We start from the raw sequence: 13706 nt of genomic DNA, 5'->3' as shown, positions 1-13706 counted from the left end.
GCAGCCTCTCACTGGAACCGGCTCTTATCTTGCGTACAGGATCAATTTGCTTTTGTTCTCTAAGCCACACTTCCTGATGTGCTGACGCTGCTTCTGCTGCCTGACACAGCTCTTCTGCTTTTCGTAGCGTTAACTGGCTGTCGGTGAGAAGCTTCTCTCGAGTCTGCATCATGCGTGCCAAAAACAATCTGGTCTCTGATCATGGACTCTGCTGGCGCTCCGAAGTTACGCGATCGTGCTTTAGTCTTCAAATCACGTATAAAACGTTCGAAAGGCTCACCGGGCTCTTGCATTCGGCTCCGGAACACGTAACGTTCATGTACATCATTGACTTGCGAAGCGAAGTAGGCGTCGAATTTCTTGACTACCGTTGAGTAGTCGTTCTTGGCCTTGCTTTCCTGGTAGGAGAAAGTATTGTACACCTCGATGGCTTCTTCTCCAGCGATGCCCAGCAGCAAAGGGGTCTTCGTTGATTCTGTCCGCGGTTTACCAGAAAACTATTGCAGCCAGGAATAGTTCAAACCGCTGTTTGAACAGTGTCCAATGCTTGCCTATGTCTCCTTCCAACCGCAATGGCTCCGGTAGCTTCACAAGTTCTATCTTGTGTGTCTTTCAGCGGCACGTTTCGTTCAGACGAGCCGGGGGCGGTACGATCTAGGCACCTCTGGCACCATGTATCGTCTTCACATTAACTGGGTTGACCGACGAGACCAGCATGAGCCCAGTGCCACGGCACGAATTCCCCAAGCTTTATTGCACGCTCGCTTTTATACACAGAGAAGGGGCAACGCCCCTTCGTCTTATCAGCTTGTCGCTCGAAGCCAGACGCGATACGATACAAAGATGATGTTTAAGAAAGCCTAGTTTTTTATTCGCAGATGATATAAGCTTTGTTACGTGCTCGCGCCATGATAAGTCATTACTGATAGTGATGCCGAGGTAAGTATAGGACGGGACAAGTTCGACAGGAGAATAAGAAATCTTATAAGTAAATAAATGCGGGTTGCGACGACGATGGAAAGACGAGCTTGCACTTATTGGGGTTAAGAATCATCAACCAGTGATTGCACCATGATTGAATGCGGTTAAGATGGTCCTGGAGGAATTCTTGATCAGCGGTATTAGTAATCGGCGCATAAATAACACAATCGTCGGCGAACAGACGGACATGACATGATAAATTTTCTGGCAGATCGTTAATATAAATTAAGAATAGGAGGGGGCCAAGGACAGTTCCCTCAGGAACGTCCAATGTCACCGGTAGACGGTTAGAGGAGTAATTGTTAATAGTAACGGACTGTGAACGATGTGTGAGGAATTGCTTTAACCATGCAATAATTTCTCGATGCAAGTTTAGTCTGGAAAGTTTTAAGAGTAGACGTTGATGAGGTACCTTAGCGAATGCTTTGGCAAAGTCTAAAAAGATGGCGTCAGTTTGTAAGTTAGTATCAAGGTTGGAATGAAGATCGTGAAGAAAGATGGCAAGCTGTGTCTCGCACGATAAGCCTTTTCCAAATCCATGTTGGGATGGAGTGAAAAAATTTATAGAGTCTAGATGCTGCGTTATCTGGGAGTAGATGACGTGCTCCATGAGTTTACAAGGGATGCTAGTCAGGGTAATGGAGCGATAGTTGAGTGGAGAATCTCTGTTACCTGATTTGAAAACAGGAACGACCTTCCCCATCTTCCAGTCTTCCGGGATGATATCTGTGGCGAGTGACTGAGAGAACAAGCGCAAAAACTTGGATGAGATGTCCTTGGTGTTTTTGAGAAACTTTGTGTTAATTTCGTCGATTCCGGCTGACGGTGAAATTTTTAATTTGTCGATTGTGCACGAAATTCTATTTGGATTAAAAATGATGGCTGGCATTGCTAATTCAGTAATGGAAGGTAGTGAAGGGAATGGATCTTCAGGTTCTTTCATGAATACTGATGAAAAGGCAGTATTAAATGTATCGCACATTGAGCATCACTAAGAGTGCCTCCGTTATCATTAGTAAGGGTGATGTCGTGCGATTGCTGATGATTTATCACGTTCCAAAATTTACTTGTTATCATTTTGGGTAAGTCGTTGTGAAGAAAGAAACATTTCGCACTTTTCACTGCTGCCAAGTACGAATCTTCAGCGCTGTAGTATTTTTCCCGTGCAGAAGAGCTGGGTCTAAGTTTCGCTGCACGGTACAGCCGCTGCTTTTTATTTTTGTCTTTTGAGTGTTTTGTTGAACCAAGGATTTTGGGAATCAGTGTTGACAGTGCACTTTGGAATATATCTGCTCGTTAGATCACTAATTTTGGGTTTGAAGATTGACCAGTTTTCGTCGACTGTACGCTGATGGAATTGAAGTTCAAAAGTGGATAAGAGGGAGTTTAATTAATTATTTACTGCTACGTAGTCAGCCTTATCGTAAAGCTTTATTGTTTTTTTAAACATTTTCCTTTGGACGGGAGTAACGTTAATGAGACGTGAATAACTTTGTGGTCACTCAATTCTCTCAGGTAAGTAATAGAAGCTAACGTCTCAGGATGACTAGTTAGAATAAGATCAAGAATGTTTTGTGAGGTCTCTGTGATGCGTGTTGGCTCAGTTATTAGCTGTGAAAGATTAAAATTGAGACATACGTCGACAATTCTTGAGGCCCTTGCGAAACGGTAACGTGAGGTTGTTGCCAGTTTATAAAATCACCGAAAAGAATAGTTCGTGCGCTTGGATACCTAGTTGTTCATTGTAGCAAAACACTGTTAAACTCACGGGGGAAGTCATGGCTATTATGTGGTGGTCGATAGCAGACGCCAATAAGGGTTGTTATTGGTGCAGTGCGGAAAAGGAGCCACATAATTTCAAGGTGGGATGGGATGTTGACAAGCAAGAATGGTAGTTCTCGGTTAACGGCTGGCCATGGTTCACAGAGCTGCCGTGGTCAAGAAAAATGTGCAAAATGCTCCTCAACTGATCACATCTCTGATAAATGTACTGCTCCTCCACACTGTACAAACTGTGGCGAGGATCACCCAGCCTACTCACGATCATGCTCGAAATGTAAAGTAGAAAAGGAAATAATAACTCTCAAAACAAACGAAAACATGACATTCAAGGAAGCAAGGCGACGCGTCACAGCCAGCAAATTTTTCTTAGCTCCTAATACAAACTTCGCCGATGCCTTGCGATGGGGTGGTGCACCACACCGGTTTTCAATGCCTGCCCAGGCCTCACCGAGTGAGACCGCGGCAGAGCAATCCACCCCCCTGGCAGAGGCAGCGAAAGCTGCCGAAAGCTGCCCCGCCAACTCTGAGAGAGGGCCTGCCGACATCCGAGTCGGGAGCCAACAAGACTTCTTCCTACCGGGAGAGGCCTACCACTCGTACACCCGTAACTTCACAGGAGTCCATGGCCTCAAGGAAGAGGATGAATACCACCCCCTGCACTTCTGTGTTGCAGGGGCGGCGTAACTCTCTCGAAAGAAAAGGAAAGCCGAGAGTAAAGTCTCCTCAAAGCTAATCTTCTCCAACACACTAAAATATGACATTTTTGGTTCAATGGAACTGTAGAGGAATGATGAACTACACAGACATTACAGAGATACTAAAATCAACGTTACCTATAGCTCTATGTCGTCAGGAGACCAACCTAGGGCCAAAACACAAAAACATATTGAAAAAATTCAAAATTTTTCGACGAGACAGAGAACAGGTGGACAGGCTATCAGGTGGCGTCGCAATTATAACGCAAAGCGGCGTCCCTGCACGAGAAATACCATTGAAAACAAACTTTGAGGCTGTAGCAGTCAGTGTAGTTACACACAAAAGAATCACAATATGCTCTGTATATATACCACCACACCTCACAGTTACTATCCACGATTTGGAAAGCCTTTTCCATCAACTACATTAACCATATGTGGTAGTTGGGGATATTAATGCACACTCCTCCTTTTGGGGTAGTGAGCGCACAGACACCAGAGGCCAAATAATTGAACACCTGATACTCACAAACAACATATGCCTAATGAACACAGGAAAAGCCACATATTGCTGTCCCACCTCAGGAAAAATGAGCTGCCTTGATTTAACTTTCGTATCACCATCAGTTTTTAATGATTTTATTTGGGATGTTTTAAATGATCCAAGAGGAAGTGACCATTTACCCAGTTTTAAAGTTGTCATCCTCAATCCAAATCATTCCAGCACGACCCCAGCGCTGGAAACTGCAGCTAGCTGACTGGTCGGTGTTTACTGCTAATGCCACCTTACATAAAGAATTCGATGACAGACTTTGCATAGATGAAATAAATGAAAAATTTACCACCTGTATAGTTTCGGCTGCAAAAATAGCGATCCTGCAAACATCGGGACAAATCAGAAAAAATCACAAGGTTTGGTGGACACATGAATGCAGACTGGCAAAAAAAGAACGAAACAAAGCATGGGGAATATTTCGAAGGTACCCCACAGCAGAGAACCTGTTATTATTTAAAAAGACCCGGGCCAGTGCACGTCGTATTCGCAGAAATGCCGAAAAGACGTCCTGGAGGAAATATGTATCTAAAATAAATAGTTCACTACTGACCAAGAAGTTGTGGGATGAGGTCCGCAAATTCAGTGGTGACTATTCTCCTTACACTTTTCCACTTCTGTCCACCCCTGGTACACAAACAACATTGCAAGAACAGGCAAACATATTAGTTGAGCACTTCCCTGCTGTTTCCAGTTGTTCCAACTACACAGCAACTTTTCAAAAATACAAAACCATAGCAGAAAAACAAAAACTTCCTATAGGACCAGGCATGGATGAACATTATAACATGAAAATTACAAGAGAGGAACTAAATAGAGTACTGTCTGCAGGCAAACAGACAGCAGCAGGCCCAGATAATATACACTACACTATGCTTGCTCATCTCTCTGAGGCCACCGTTGAGGCACTTCTAAAATTCTTCAACAAAATCTGGATTTCAGGGAAAATACCTGACGCACGGAAGAAAGCCATCATAGTCTTGGTAGTTACAGGCCAATTGCACTCACCAGCTGCCTAGCAAAATCATTTGAAAGTGTGGTGAACGTCCGACTAACATTTGTTCTTGAATCTTGTCACCTTTTTGACATACATCAGTGCGGTTTCAAAAAAGTATGCTCCACTATAGATCATACTGTGCGTCTGGAAAACACAGTGCGGGAGGCATTCATACACAAACTGCATTGTCTTGCGGTCTTCTTTGACATGGAGAAAGCATACGACACGACTTGGAGGTTCGGTATACTCCTTGACCTAGCAGGCCTAGGCATCCGGGGTAGGATGCTGAACTGTTTGAGTGATTTTCTTGCAGACCGTTCATTCCAAGTACGTCTAGGTACTACCCTATCAGCAAATTTCATCCAGGACAACGGTGTACCTCAGGGGTTTGTTCTGAGTACTACACTTTTTGTAGTGAAAATGAACTCAATAGCAAAAATAATCCCCAAGTCGATTATGTATTCAGTATACGTAGACGACCTGCAAATTGCATGTACATCCTCCAGCGTACCAACATGTGAGAGGCAGTTACAAATGACTATAAACTGGCTGATTGGGCAGATAGAAATTGATTCAAATTTTCCCCACAAAAATCAGTGACTGTGCTTTTCTCGCTCAAACGAGGATTATAGAGCGACCCTACCCTATACCTGAATGCTGTTGTGTTACCCGTAAAACAGGAAAACAAGTTCTTGGGCATAACTTTGGTAAAAAGCTCACATTTATACCTCACATAAAAAACTTAAAGAAGAGAGCATCTCGAACCCTGAACATACTCAAGGTACTTTCACGAAAACGCTGGGGCTCTGATAGAACTTGTCTTTTGCAGATTTACCGCTTTCTAGTGCACTCCTGTTGAGATTATGGATCTGTGGTTTATGGTTCAGCCAGGCCATCATACTTGAAACGACTGGACCCAATTCACAACTTAGGTCTCCGTCTTTCAACCGGAGCATTCAGGACATCTCCCATAAATAGTCTTTATGTAGAAACAAATGAACCATCCATAGCAGACAGAAGGACAATGCTCACAGGCGCATATGCACTGAAAATAAGATCTCTACCGAAACATATTTGTTATCCAATAGTTACAAAGTGCACCTCCAGAACCCTGTTCAACAATAAACCGCAATCAATACGACCTCTGCTTCTCTTTTTCGATGAAAGTTGCCAAAACCTAGAAATACTGAACAGCCTTCCTGATGTCGCCTCAAGACATGACCCACTGCCCCCCTGGCACAGCATTCTCAATGTGTGTGACCTCACGTTAACACACTTCCGAAAAAAACAAACAGCACACGAACACATATTACAGGAATACCGGGCACTACAAGAAAAATATGCGAACTGGACAGAATTTTACACTGATGGCTCAAAAACAGCAGAATATGTCGGAAGCGCGGTTATACAAGGAAACTGGCAAAAGATAGCAAGGCTCCCTTACTACGCATCCATTTTTACTGCCGAATGTTATGCAGTCTCTATTGCTGTAGGCAGAGTAATAAATAATAGCATTCAAAACAGCATAATATACACAAATTCACTCAGCGTGCTCATGGCATTACATTGCAGAAATGCAGGCGAACCCTTACTGGGAAACATATTACACAACAGAAAAAACCAGAGCACAAAGAAATATAATAAAATTCTGCTGGGTGCCGAGCCATGTTGGAATATATGGTAATGAAAGAGCCGACCAGTGTGCTGCACAAGCTCGCATTCGAGAAATCAACAAAGTCAGCATACCTCATAGAGATTGCATGCAACTAATACACAGAAATCTCAAGGCTAAATGGCAGGAAACCTGGGACCATGAAGTAAATAATAAACTGCACTTGGTAAAGCCCTTACTGGGAGAATGGAAAACCTGTAGTCACCAGGAACATTTTATAGAGGTTGTAACGCCCTCTCTTGGGCGGCGCCGACAACCCGGCTAGCGCGCGCCACCCTGCAAAGAGAATAAAGACGGCACCTGGTCGTGGCTCGTTCAGCGACGGCTATGCAGTTCTGTTCTGGTGTCGGTCCGTAGCTGTGGTCTCGTTTCCTTTGCTCCTGAGGCGTTAAGCCTACATTGTGGTGACCCGTTGAGCCGCGCCTTCTCCATCAGCTGAGTTCCTGGATGGCTTACTGGCAGAACCCAGCCTTCGACCCGCCGCTTCCGGCGTTCCGGCCTCAAAGCGTCGGCGGGTGGCTCACTCAATTCGAGGCGGCGCTGTACCTGAACGGCATCACCACCCAGCCATTCAAACACGCCGTCCTCTGCGATATCCTCCCGCCCGACCTGCTGCGCCTACCTGCCTGCCTTGCCTTGTGCAGCCGGCCGTACGACGAGCTGCGCGCTGCCATTCTGGAGGACTTCGGCGTCTCCTACTGCCCGCTGCCACTCTACGACGCTGCAGACCCCCTGTCGCCGCCGCCAGCAGCTGGCGCAGGACCAGCCTCGGTCTCACCCACGCCGCCTTCGCCCCAGCCCTGCCCGCCTCGGCAGCCCCTGGCCGCTAGCTCCTCGCCACTCCAACTCTGCGTCTCCGGCGCCGCCGTCCATCGTCACTACTCACGAGCCCTCCCGGCAGGCTCGGAGCTCCCGGCGCCCCCGGCCCGACCTTCGGCCTCGGCTCTCCCTTCGGCCTCGGCTCTCCCGGCGCCGCCAGCCCTGCCGGCGTCTCCTGCCCACCAGGTGTCATCGGCCCTCCCGACAGCCTCGGCACACCCAGCGTCCCCAGCCATCCTGGCGGTCTCAGCCCTCCCGGTGGCCTCGGCTCTCCCTTAGCTCACGGCCCTCTCGGCGGCCGTGGCACTCCCGGCAGCTTCGCCACTCCAGGCACCTCCTATTGCCGCTACCTCGCCAGCATACTCCTACGTGCACGGCTCGGCGCCAAGGGCGCCACTCGTGCGGACGCCCGTCACGTTCAAGTCAATCGCTCCAAAGCTGTCTGTGAGCGTGTCCCAGCACCCTATGCAGTCCACCACAGCTACTCCCTACCTGGAATCTCGATGCGCCTCCCGTATCCGCCCCTCTTGGTACCAGGCAGCTCAGCCCGGCGTCAGCTGCGCTACACACCTAGCTCCATCTGCTGCACCACCTCTCATGCGTCGGCCAACAGCTGCTGCACCTGAACCACCGGCACTTGGTGCATTTCGCAGGTCGACCCGGATGACCCATCTTCTTCACATTCCTCTCCGCGTTCCTCGACGCCCTCCGAAAGCTCGGCCTCAACGCCACAGCCAGAGTCGCCCTCCTGAGCCTCACCTTCAGACCCCGGCCCGGCCTGCACGATTCTTGACTGATACCGACTAATCGTATAGGAAGGAGGGGGGAGCCCTGTAGCGACCCTCGCCTCCCGGGCCAGCCCTGGAATGACTCCCAGTGCCGCCTGACCTAGCGCTCGAGTGCCATCGCCGGCCCTCCGTCCGTTTCGACTTCCAGTCTAGGTGGGGGGCCCTGTAGTGCCCTCTCTTTGGTGGCGCCGACAACCCGGCTAGCGCGCGCCACCCTGCGAAGAGAATAAAGACGGCACCTGGTCGTGGCTCGTGCAGCCACGGCTTGGCAGTTCTGTTCTGGTGTCGGTTCGTAGCTGTGGTCTCGTTTCCTTTGCTCCTGAGGCGTTAAGCCTACAAGGTAATATTATGCCGTCTCCGTATTGGACATACACATCTTACACACAATTTGCTACAAACTAAAGAAGACAAACCTATTTGTGAAAAATGCAGAGATGAAATTACAGTACACCACATCTTATTCTTATGCACTGAAATTGAATCACTCAGGAAAAAGTATTTTACCTCATGCTACAAAGAAAACATTCCTCTTCACCCAACACTGATTTTAGGTCAAGACGCACTTATTGATATCTCAAGTGTTTTTAGCTTTTTAAGGGACGCAGGCCTCCTTGAAAAACTGAATTCCAACCTTGCGCCTAGCTTCGTATGGTGACGCACCTCATGCCACCTTCTCATTCTGAGAACAAGGCTGAGGTTTTTTATTTTTGATGGGTTGGCTGCCTCGAGATCCTTGCCGCAGCAAGGATATTGCCGAGGTTTCCCGACTCTCTTTAAAGCTTTCATTAATAGCCATTTTTAAAGTTTCTTTTTTCTCTCATTAACAACAAGTACGAACAATAGTTTTTAGGCCTGTACACCACTGAGCTTTTCACGTTTGTAGAATTCCGCAGAAAACAACTTTCATACACCTTGAGCTTGGTGCATGATAGCCTTAGATGCTTATGCGCCATTAAACCCAACACCAACACCGACAAATCGATTAACGGCGACTAAAACAACCCCCCCCCCCCCCCCCCTCGAGAACCCTTGCAGTCGTTACGAAAGAGTCGAAAATTTGGCAAATCATGCAGAACTTCAGAATCGCTGATGTTTTTGTTGAGCCATGTTTCTGTAAGTACAAGTATGTTGCTTGCGGACGACGATACAAGGTTAGATACAAGGTCGCGTTTGGGAAGGAAGCTGCGTATATTTGTGAAAATGACGGAAGGGGAAAGGTTGGTTCGGGAGTTGGTTCTAGGATGACAAGTTGGTAGAGGACACCGTGGAGATCGGAGCCGAAAGGTATCTGCTATGCGATATCCTTCACTTTGTTTGTCGTTTCGTCGAAGAAGTAGCGCTTGGGGCCGATATGAAGCGTCTTATAGCGAAGCGAGAATTTATCAGTTATTTGTTTTTCAAATGCAACCAAGTGCTTTCGAATATCTTAGACGCGGCAGGAATAATCTTCGCCGACACTGAAGTTTGTTCCTTTAAATTTGGGCCCTTTGGATAGAACACTTTCTTTGGTCTTGGATGATATGAATTTAACAATGATAGGGCATTGATGGTTTGGGGTGTAACGGCCAATCTGGTGGGTGTGCTCTATTTCTTTGAAATCCAAGGCTATTTCCAGGTGTTCTAAGCAATGATCAATGATTATCTTTTTCAGACTCGGCATATGTTTCATGGGGGGATGAATCAGGCAGACCGTAGAAAATTAGATTGTTCCTGCGGGAGCGGTTTTCAGAATCATCAAGACGAAGCTGTAAATCTTGAACCAAAAGAGCTGTCTGGCTAGCAGTTGACTGAATGAATTCAACGTCGGATTTAACTGTAGACAGAGTCTGGAAATGGGGGGGGAGGGGGGGGGGGTACTTCGAGTTCAGTGAGGCGGGTATTGAAATCGGATATCGTTCTGGCGATTGGTTTGAGAGCATACGTCCTTTTACATCATGCACGTCAGAAATTAGTGCTGCATGACCATCAGACAGCTTTTTCAATTCTGCTAGGACGACATCCAATTTGTCAGGTCCAGGGTTAGTTTCAATGTCACCAGCAAGAAGTAATAAGGACCGTACACTATGACAACATTCGGCACAAATAGCGGTCAAACATGCCCTGCATCCCGAGCCCATTTTTTCCTGTTGATTTCGACTAGGTTGTCATTAACCCGCATTTGTTTCTTACACTCTGCCCGCTTCTGGTCTCTTTAGGTTACACTTTCATTTATTTATTTATTTATTCAATCATACTGTCAGCTTCTACCAAAACAGGAGTCGCGATTGTTGCAAAATATAAAACACAATACTAAGCTACATTGTACAATCAAACGTCAGAATTCAGTACATAGCTTTCAGGATAAAAAGCACAACATAACATCAACTGTTCAAAATTGATTTCTTTCAAACCTTTTACAAACGAAAGCCACAAATGTAGCGGAAATAAATGATAAAAAGCAAGATGCAATACATCAGCAGATCACCGCCTCAGGAGGAATACGAATAATACTTCAAGCATTTTGGAACAGTACAGTGTCCCAAGCAGGCACGAACAGCAGACAGTAAAATGTAGGAAGGACCAAGACAAAATTACATGTGATATGGGTCAAAAACATACCAGCTCAAACCAGTCAGAAATACTTCGCGAGGGCGTTTTCTAAAGCCTTTTAATCCGAACATTGAACAACCTCTTCTGGTAATTTGTTCCATTCGCGAATTGTGTGAACCAGAAAACAGGGTTTGAAAGATTCTGCTCTAAAATCCAGCGGTGTGATATGTTTGGAATGTTTTGTTCTGCTGCCAGAAGTATTGAGTGGTGTGATGTATCAGTCCAGATTGACCTTATGGTCACCTCTCAGCACATGAAAAAAAGAATATGAGTCTGTTAAACTGTATTTTCTGCGTCACAGTTGTCTGCCCGGCCCTATTTCTAAGTTCAGACACCGGTTGGGTTTTAGAGTATGAGTTGAAGATAAAGCTTCGAGCTTTGTTTTGTACCCGTTCACATTTTGAAATGTTTTCTTCAGTGTACAGCTCCCAAACATAACTAACGTAAGTCAGCACTGGAAGCACAGCCATCTTGTAAGCTATTAGTATTACCTCTGCAGTGGCATATTGAAGTTCTCGTCGCAATATTCAGAGTTTTGAAGATAAATATTCGAGCTTTGTTTTGTACCCGTTCACATTTGAAATGTTTTCTTCAGTGTACGGCTCCCAAACATAACTAGCTTAAGTCGGCGCTGGAAGCACAGTCATCTTGTAAACTATTAGTGTTACCTCTGCTGTGGCATAATGAAGTTCTCGTCGCAATATTCAGTTTCCGCATGGCCTTATTGCAAACGTTGCCAATGTGCGTTGTTCAGTTTAGGTCTAGTTTAAGAGGAATTCCTAAGTATTTGACATTGGTTACTTGAGTTAATGCTGCACCATTGATACTGTAAGGGAAGATTAACAAAATACACTTAACAAAATACAAACTTAACACAACAATATAGCAGGGGGCACTATATGTGACGGCTGTCTCTTGTCTAGATTTCATGTTGAAAACTGTATATCCAGGCATCGAAATGAATGCGTGAAAGCTGCGTTAAACATTTCTTTATTGGCAGCATGTATTTCAGCCACTGTCGAATCCGCTGGCAGGCAAAAGTACATCATAGTTTGTACGTATCTAATTTAATGTTTTTTATTGAATTTGTATATTGTGCTTTCTGCAGGCCGTGAAAGATGATGGTTCGCTGCGAGCACTTGGCCATAGTGAAGAGCTGAAACCCGGTGTCTTGTATTGCGGCGGAAACTGGACAGCACTGTGTGAACACGGGCTTGGCTTCTGCCGTACCCTGTACATTGGTGATTCCCTCATTGATGACACGGTCGCTGCCCACGGCTGCTGCGACAGTGTCACTGTTGTTGAAGAACTGGCTGCTGAAGCCACTCTGGAGGATGGTGGGCCATCGGTGCTTGAGGGAGCTGAGTACCTGCTGTCCAAAGCATGGGGTTCCGTGTTTGTGTCGCCAAAAGGTCCCAGCTATTTCACCAAGGCCCTGTGTGGAGGTGCTAAGCTGGCCATCTCTGATGTGTCGCAGCTGACTAAGTTGTCACGGAGTGCGAGGGTTCCAGCCTTTGATGGCCAAGTGAGCATTTGCGGCTTCTACCCAAGCCCTCCAGAGTCACTGGTTGCAGTCCTGGCTCTGCCTTCCTCAGAAAATGCTGGGGCACTCTGATATGATTTCGCCCCCAAATCTGCAATGGGAAACGAGTCTAACAAGACTGAGCATCTCACTGTTTTTGCACTGCCTTGCAGTTAAAATGTGTCATGCAGGCATAGTCAGGTGGTGATATTGAAATCAGTTATCAATGCGAACTTCAGCGTGTACTGACCAAACCGACCTTTCCGATTCTAATTTTCTGCGGACCAATGTATTGGTTTGCTTTAGTGAAAAAGGAAGCCACTGTGCACGACCTTTCCTGTATGCAGCTTCTCGATTAAAAGTTATTGTTACTATGATGGCTTGTTCTAGTTTTTGTCAACCCGTCTGATTCACTAGTCATGCTAAACTGCGCTGCTCGGTTTTTCCAGGTGTTTTTTGCCTAAGTGGCCATGCTTCAATCATCTGGAGTAACCTTTGTGTCTCATTTCCTTACCTGTGATGTGGCAGATATTTCTTGGTGCCCTCATTTACTAGTTGATTTAATGTAGTATGGAATTTGGATCCTTCACCTAGCCCGAGTTTAGTTTATTGCAGTACAGAAATTCAGTCGAATCTGAAGTGAATTGAATTTCTACTGTAGAATTTAGAGCCATGGCATGAAAACTGATGTGTCAAAAGTATTGAAAAAAGGCTTTCTTTTTTTTTCTCGTCAATAGTGCTCAAGTATTGTGGGAAGATCAGGGCTTTTCGTGAATGTACCTTGCGCACATGCGTTAGTTTTTTCTATATTTATGGGCTCGGCTCTGAATAAATCAGTTGATAGTTTGTGCACGTCCTTTGCTATGTGTTCTTTTTTGTGTCGTGGTTTTAGCGCAATACAACACGACTTGTATAGACGATCACCAACTAGCCCGACAACTGCTCTTGTTAAAGCATATTTCTAATACAGGGGGCCCTTCTGTTTGTGCTTCCATGTTGTGTGTGCCACCATCATACCCTCAAGCGGAAACCATTGTTAGATACATTGTCACCACTACGCTGCGTGCAAGAACCATCGCCCACTGTTTGAGGAAAGGAACTGACCTGGTAGAAGTGGGTGCCTTCTTCGGGTTGAGAATACTCAGATCCAAGTTGTGGAGGCAGGTTCGCCTGTGGCAAGTTTAGTTACGAGTAGTGTGTTTCTCGCAGTACCCAAAAGGGCTTGCTGAGAATATGCTACACATTAATTGGATAAATGCCGCTCAGAACACGGAAGTGTTGTTGGAGAATTGCTGAAGTGGACAGAGA

General features: G+C 46.1%; 1 protein-coding gene across 2 annotated transcripts in view; it reads left to right on the top strand.

The window, feature by feature from the left end:
- Window positions 1–13250, top strand: part of Nt5a (5' nucleotidase A) — a 136657-nt gene extending 123407 nt beyond the window's left edge. For both annotated transcript variants that reach the window (XM_077664488.1, XM_077664489.1), the window contains one exon: window positions 11985–13250. In XM_077664488.1, coding sequence (XP_077520614.1) covers window positions 11985–12491 — 507 coding nt within the window. In that variant the 3' untranslated portion in view covers window positions 12492–13250. The remainder of the gene's footprint in view (window positions 1–11984) is intronic.
- The last annotated feature ends 456 nt before the right edge of the window (window positions 13251–13706 follow it).

The sequence above is a fragment of the Amblyomma americanum genome, chromosome 5 (genome assembly GCF_052857255.1).
Source record: "Amblyomma americanum isolate KBUSLIRL-KWMA chromosome 5, ASM5285725v1, whole genome shotgun sequence".
NCBI lineage: Eukaryota > Metazoa > Arthropoda > Arachnida > Ixodida > Ixodidae > Amblyomma > Amblyomma americanum.
This window is presented reverse-complemented; position numbering and strand designations above follow the sequence as displayed.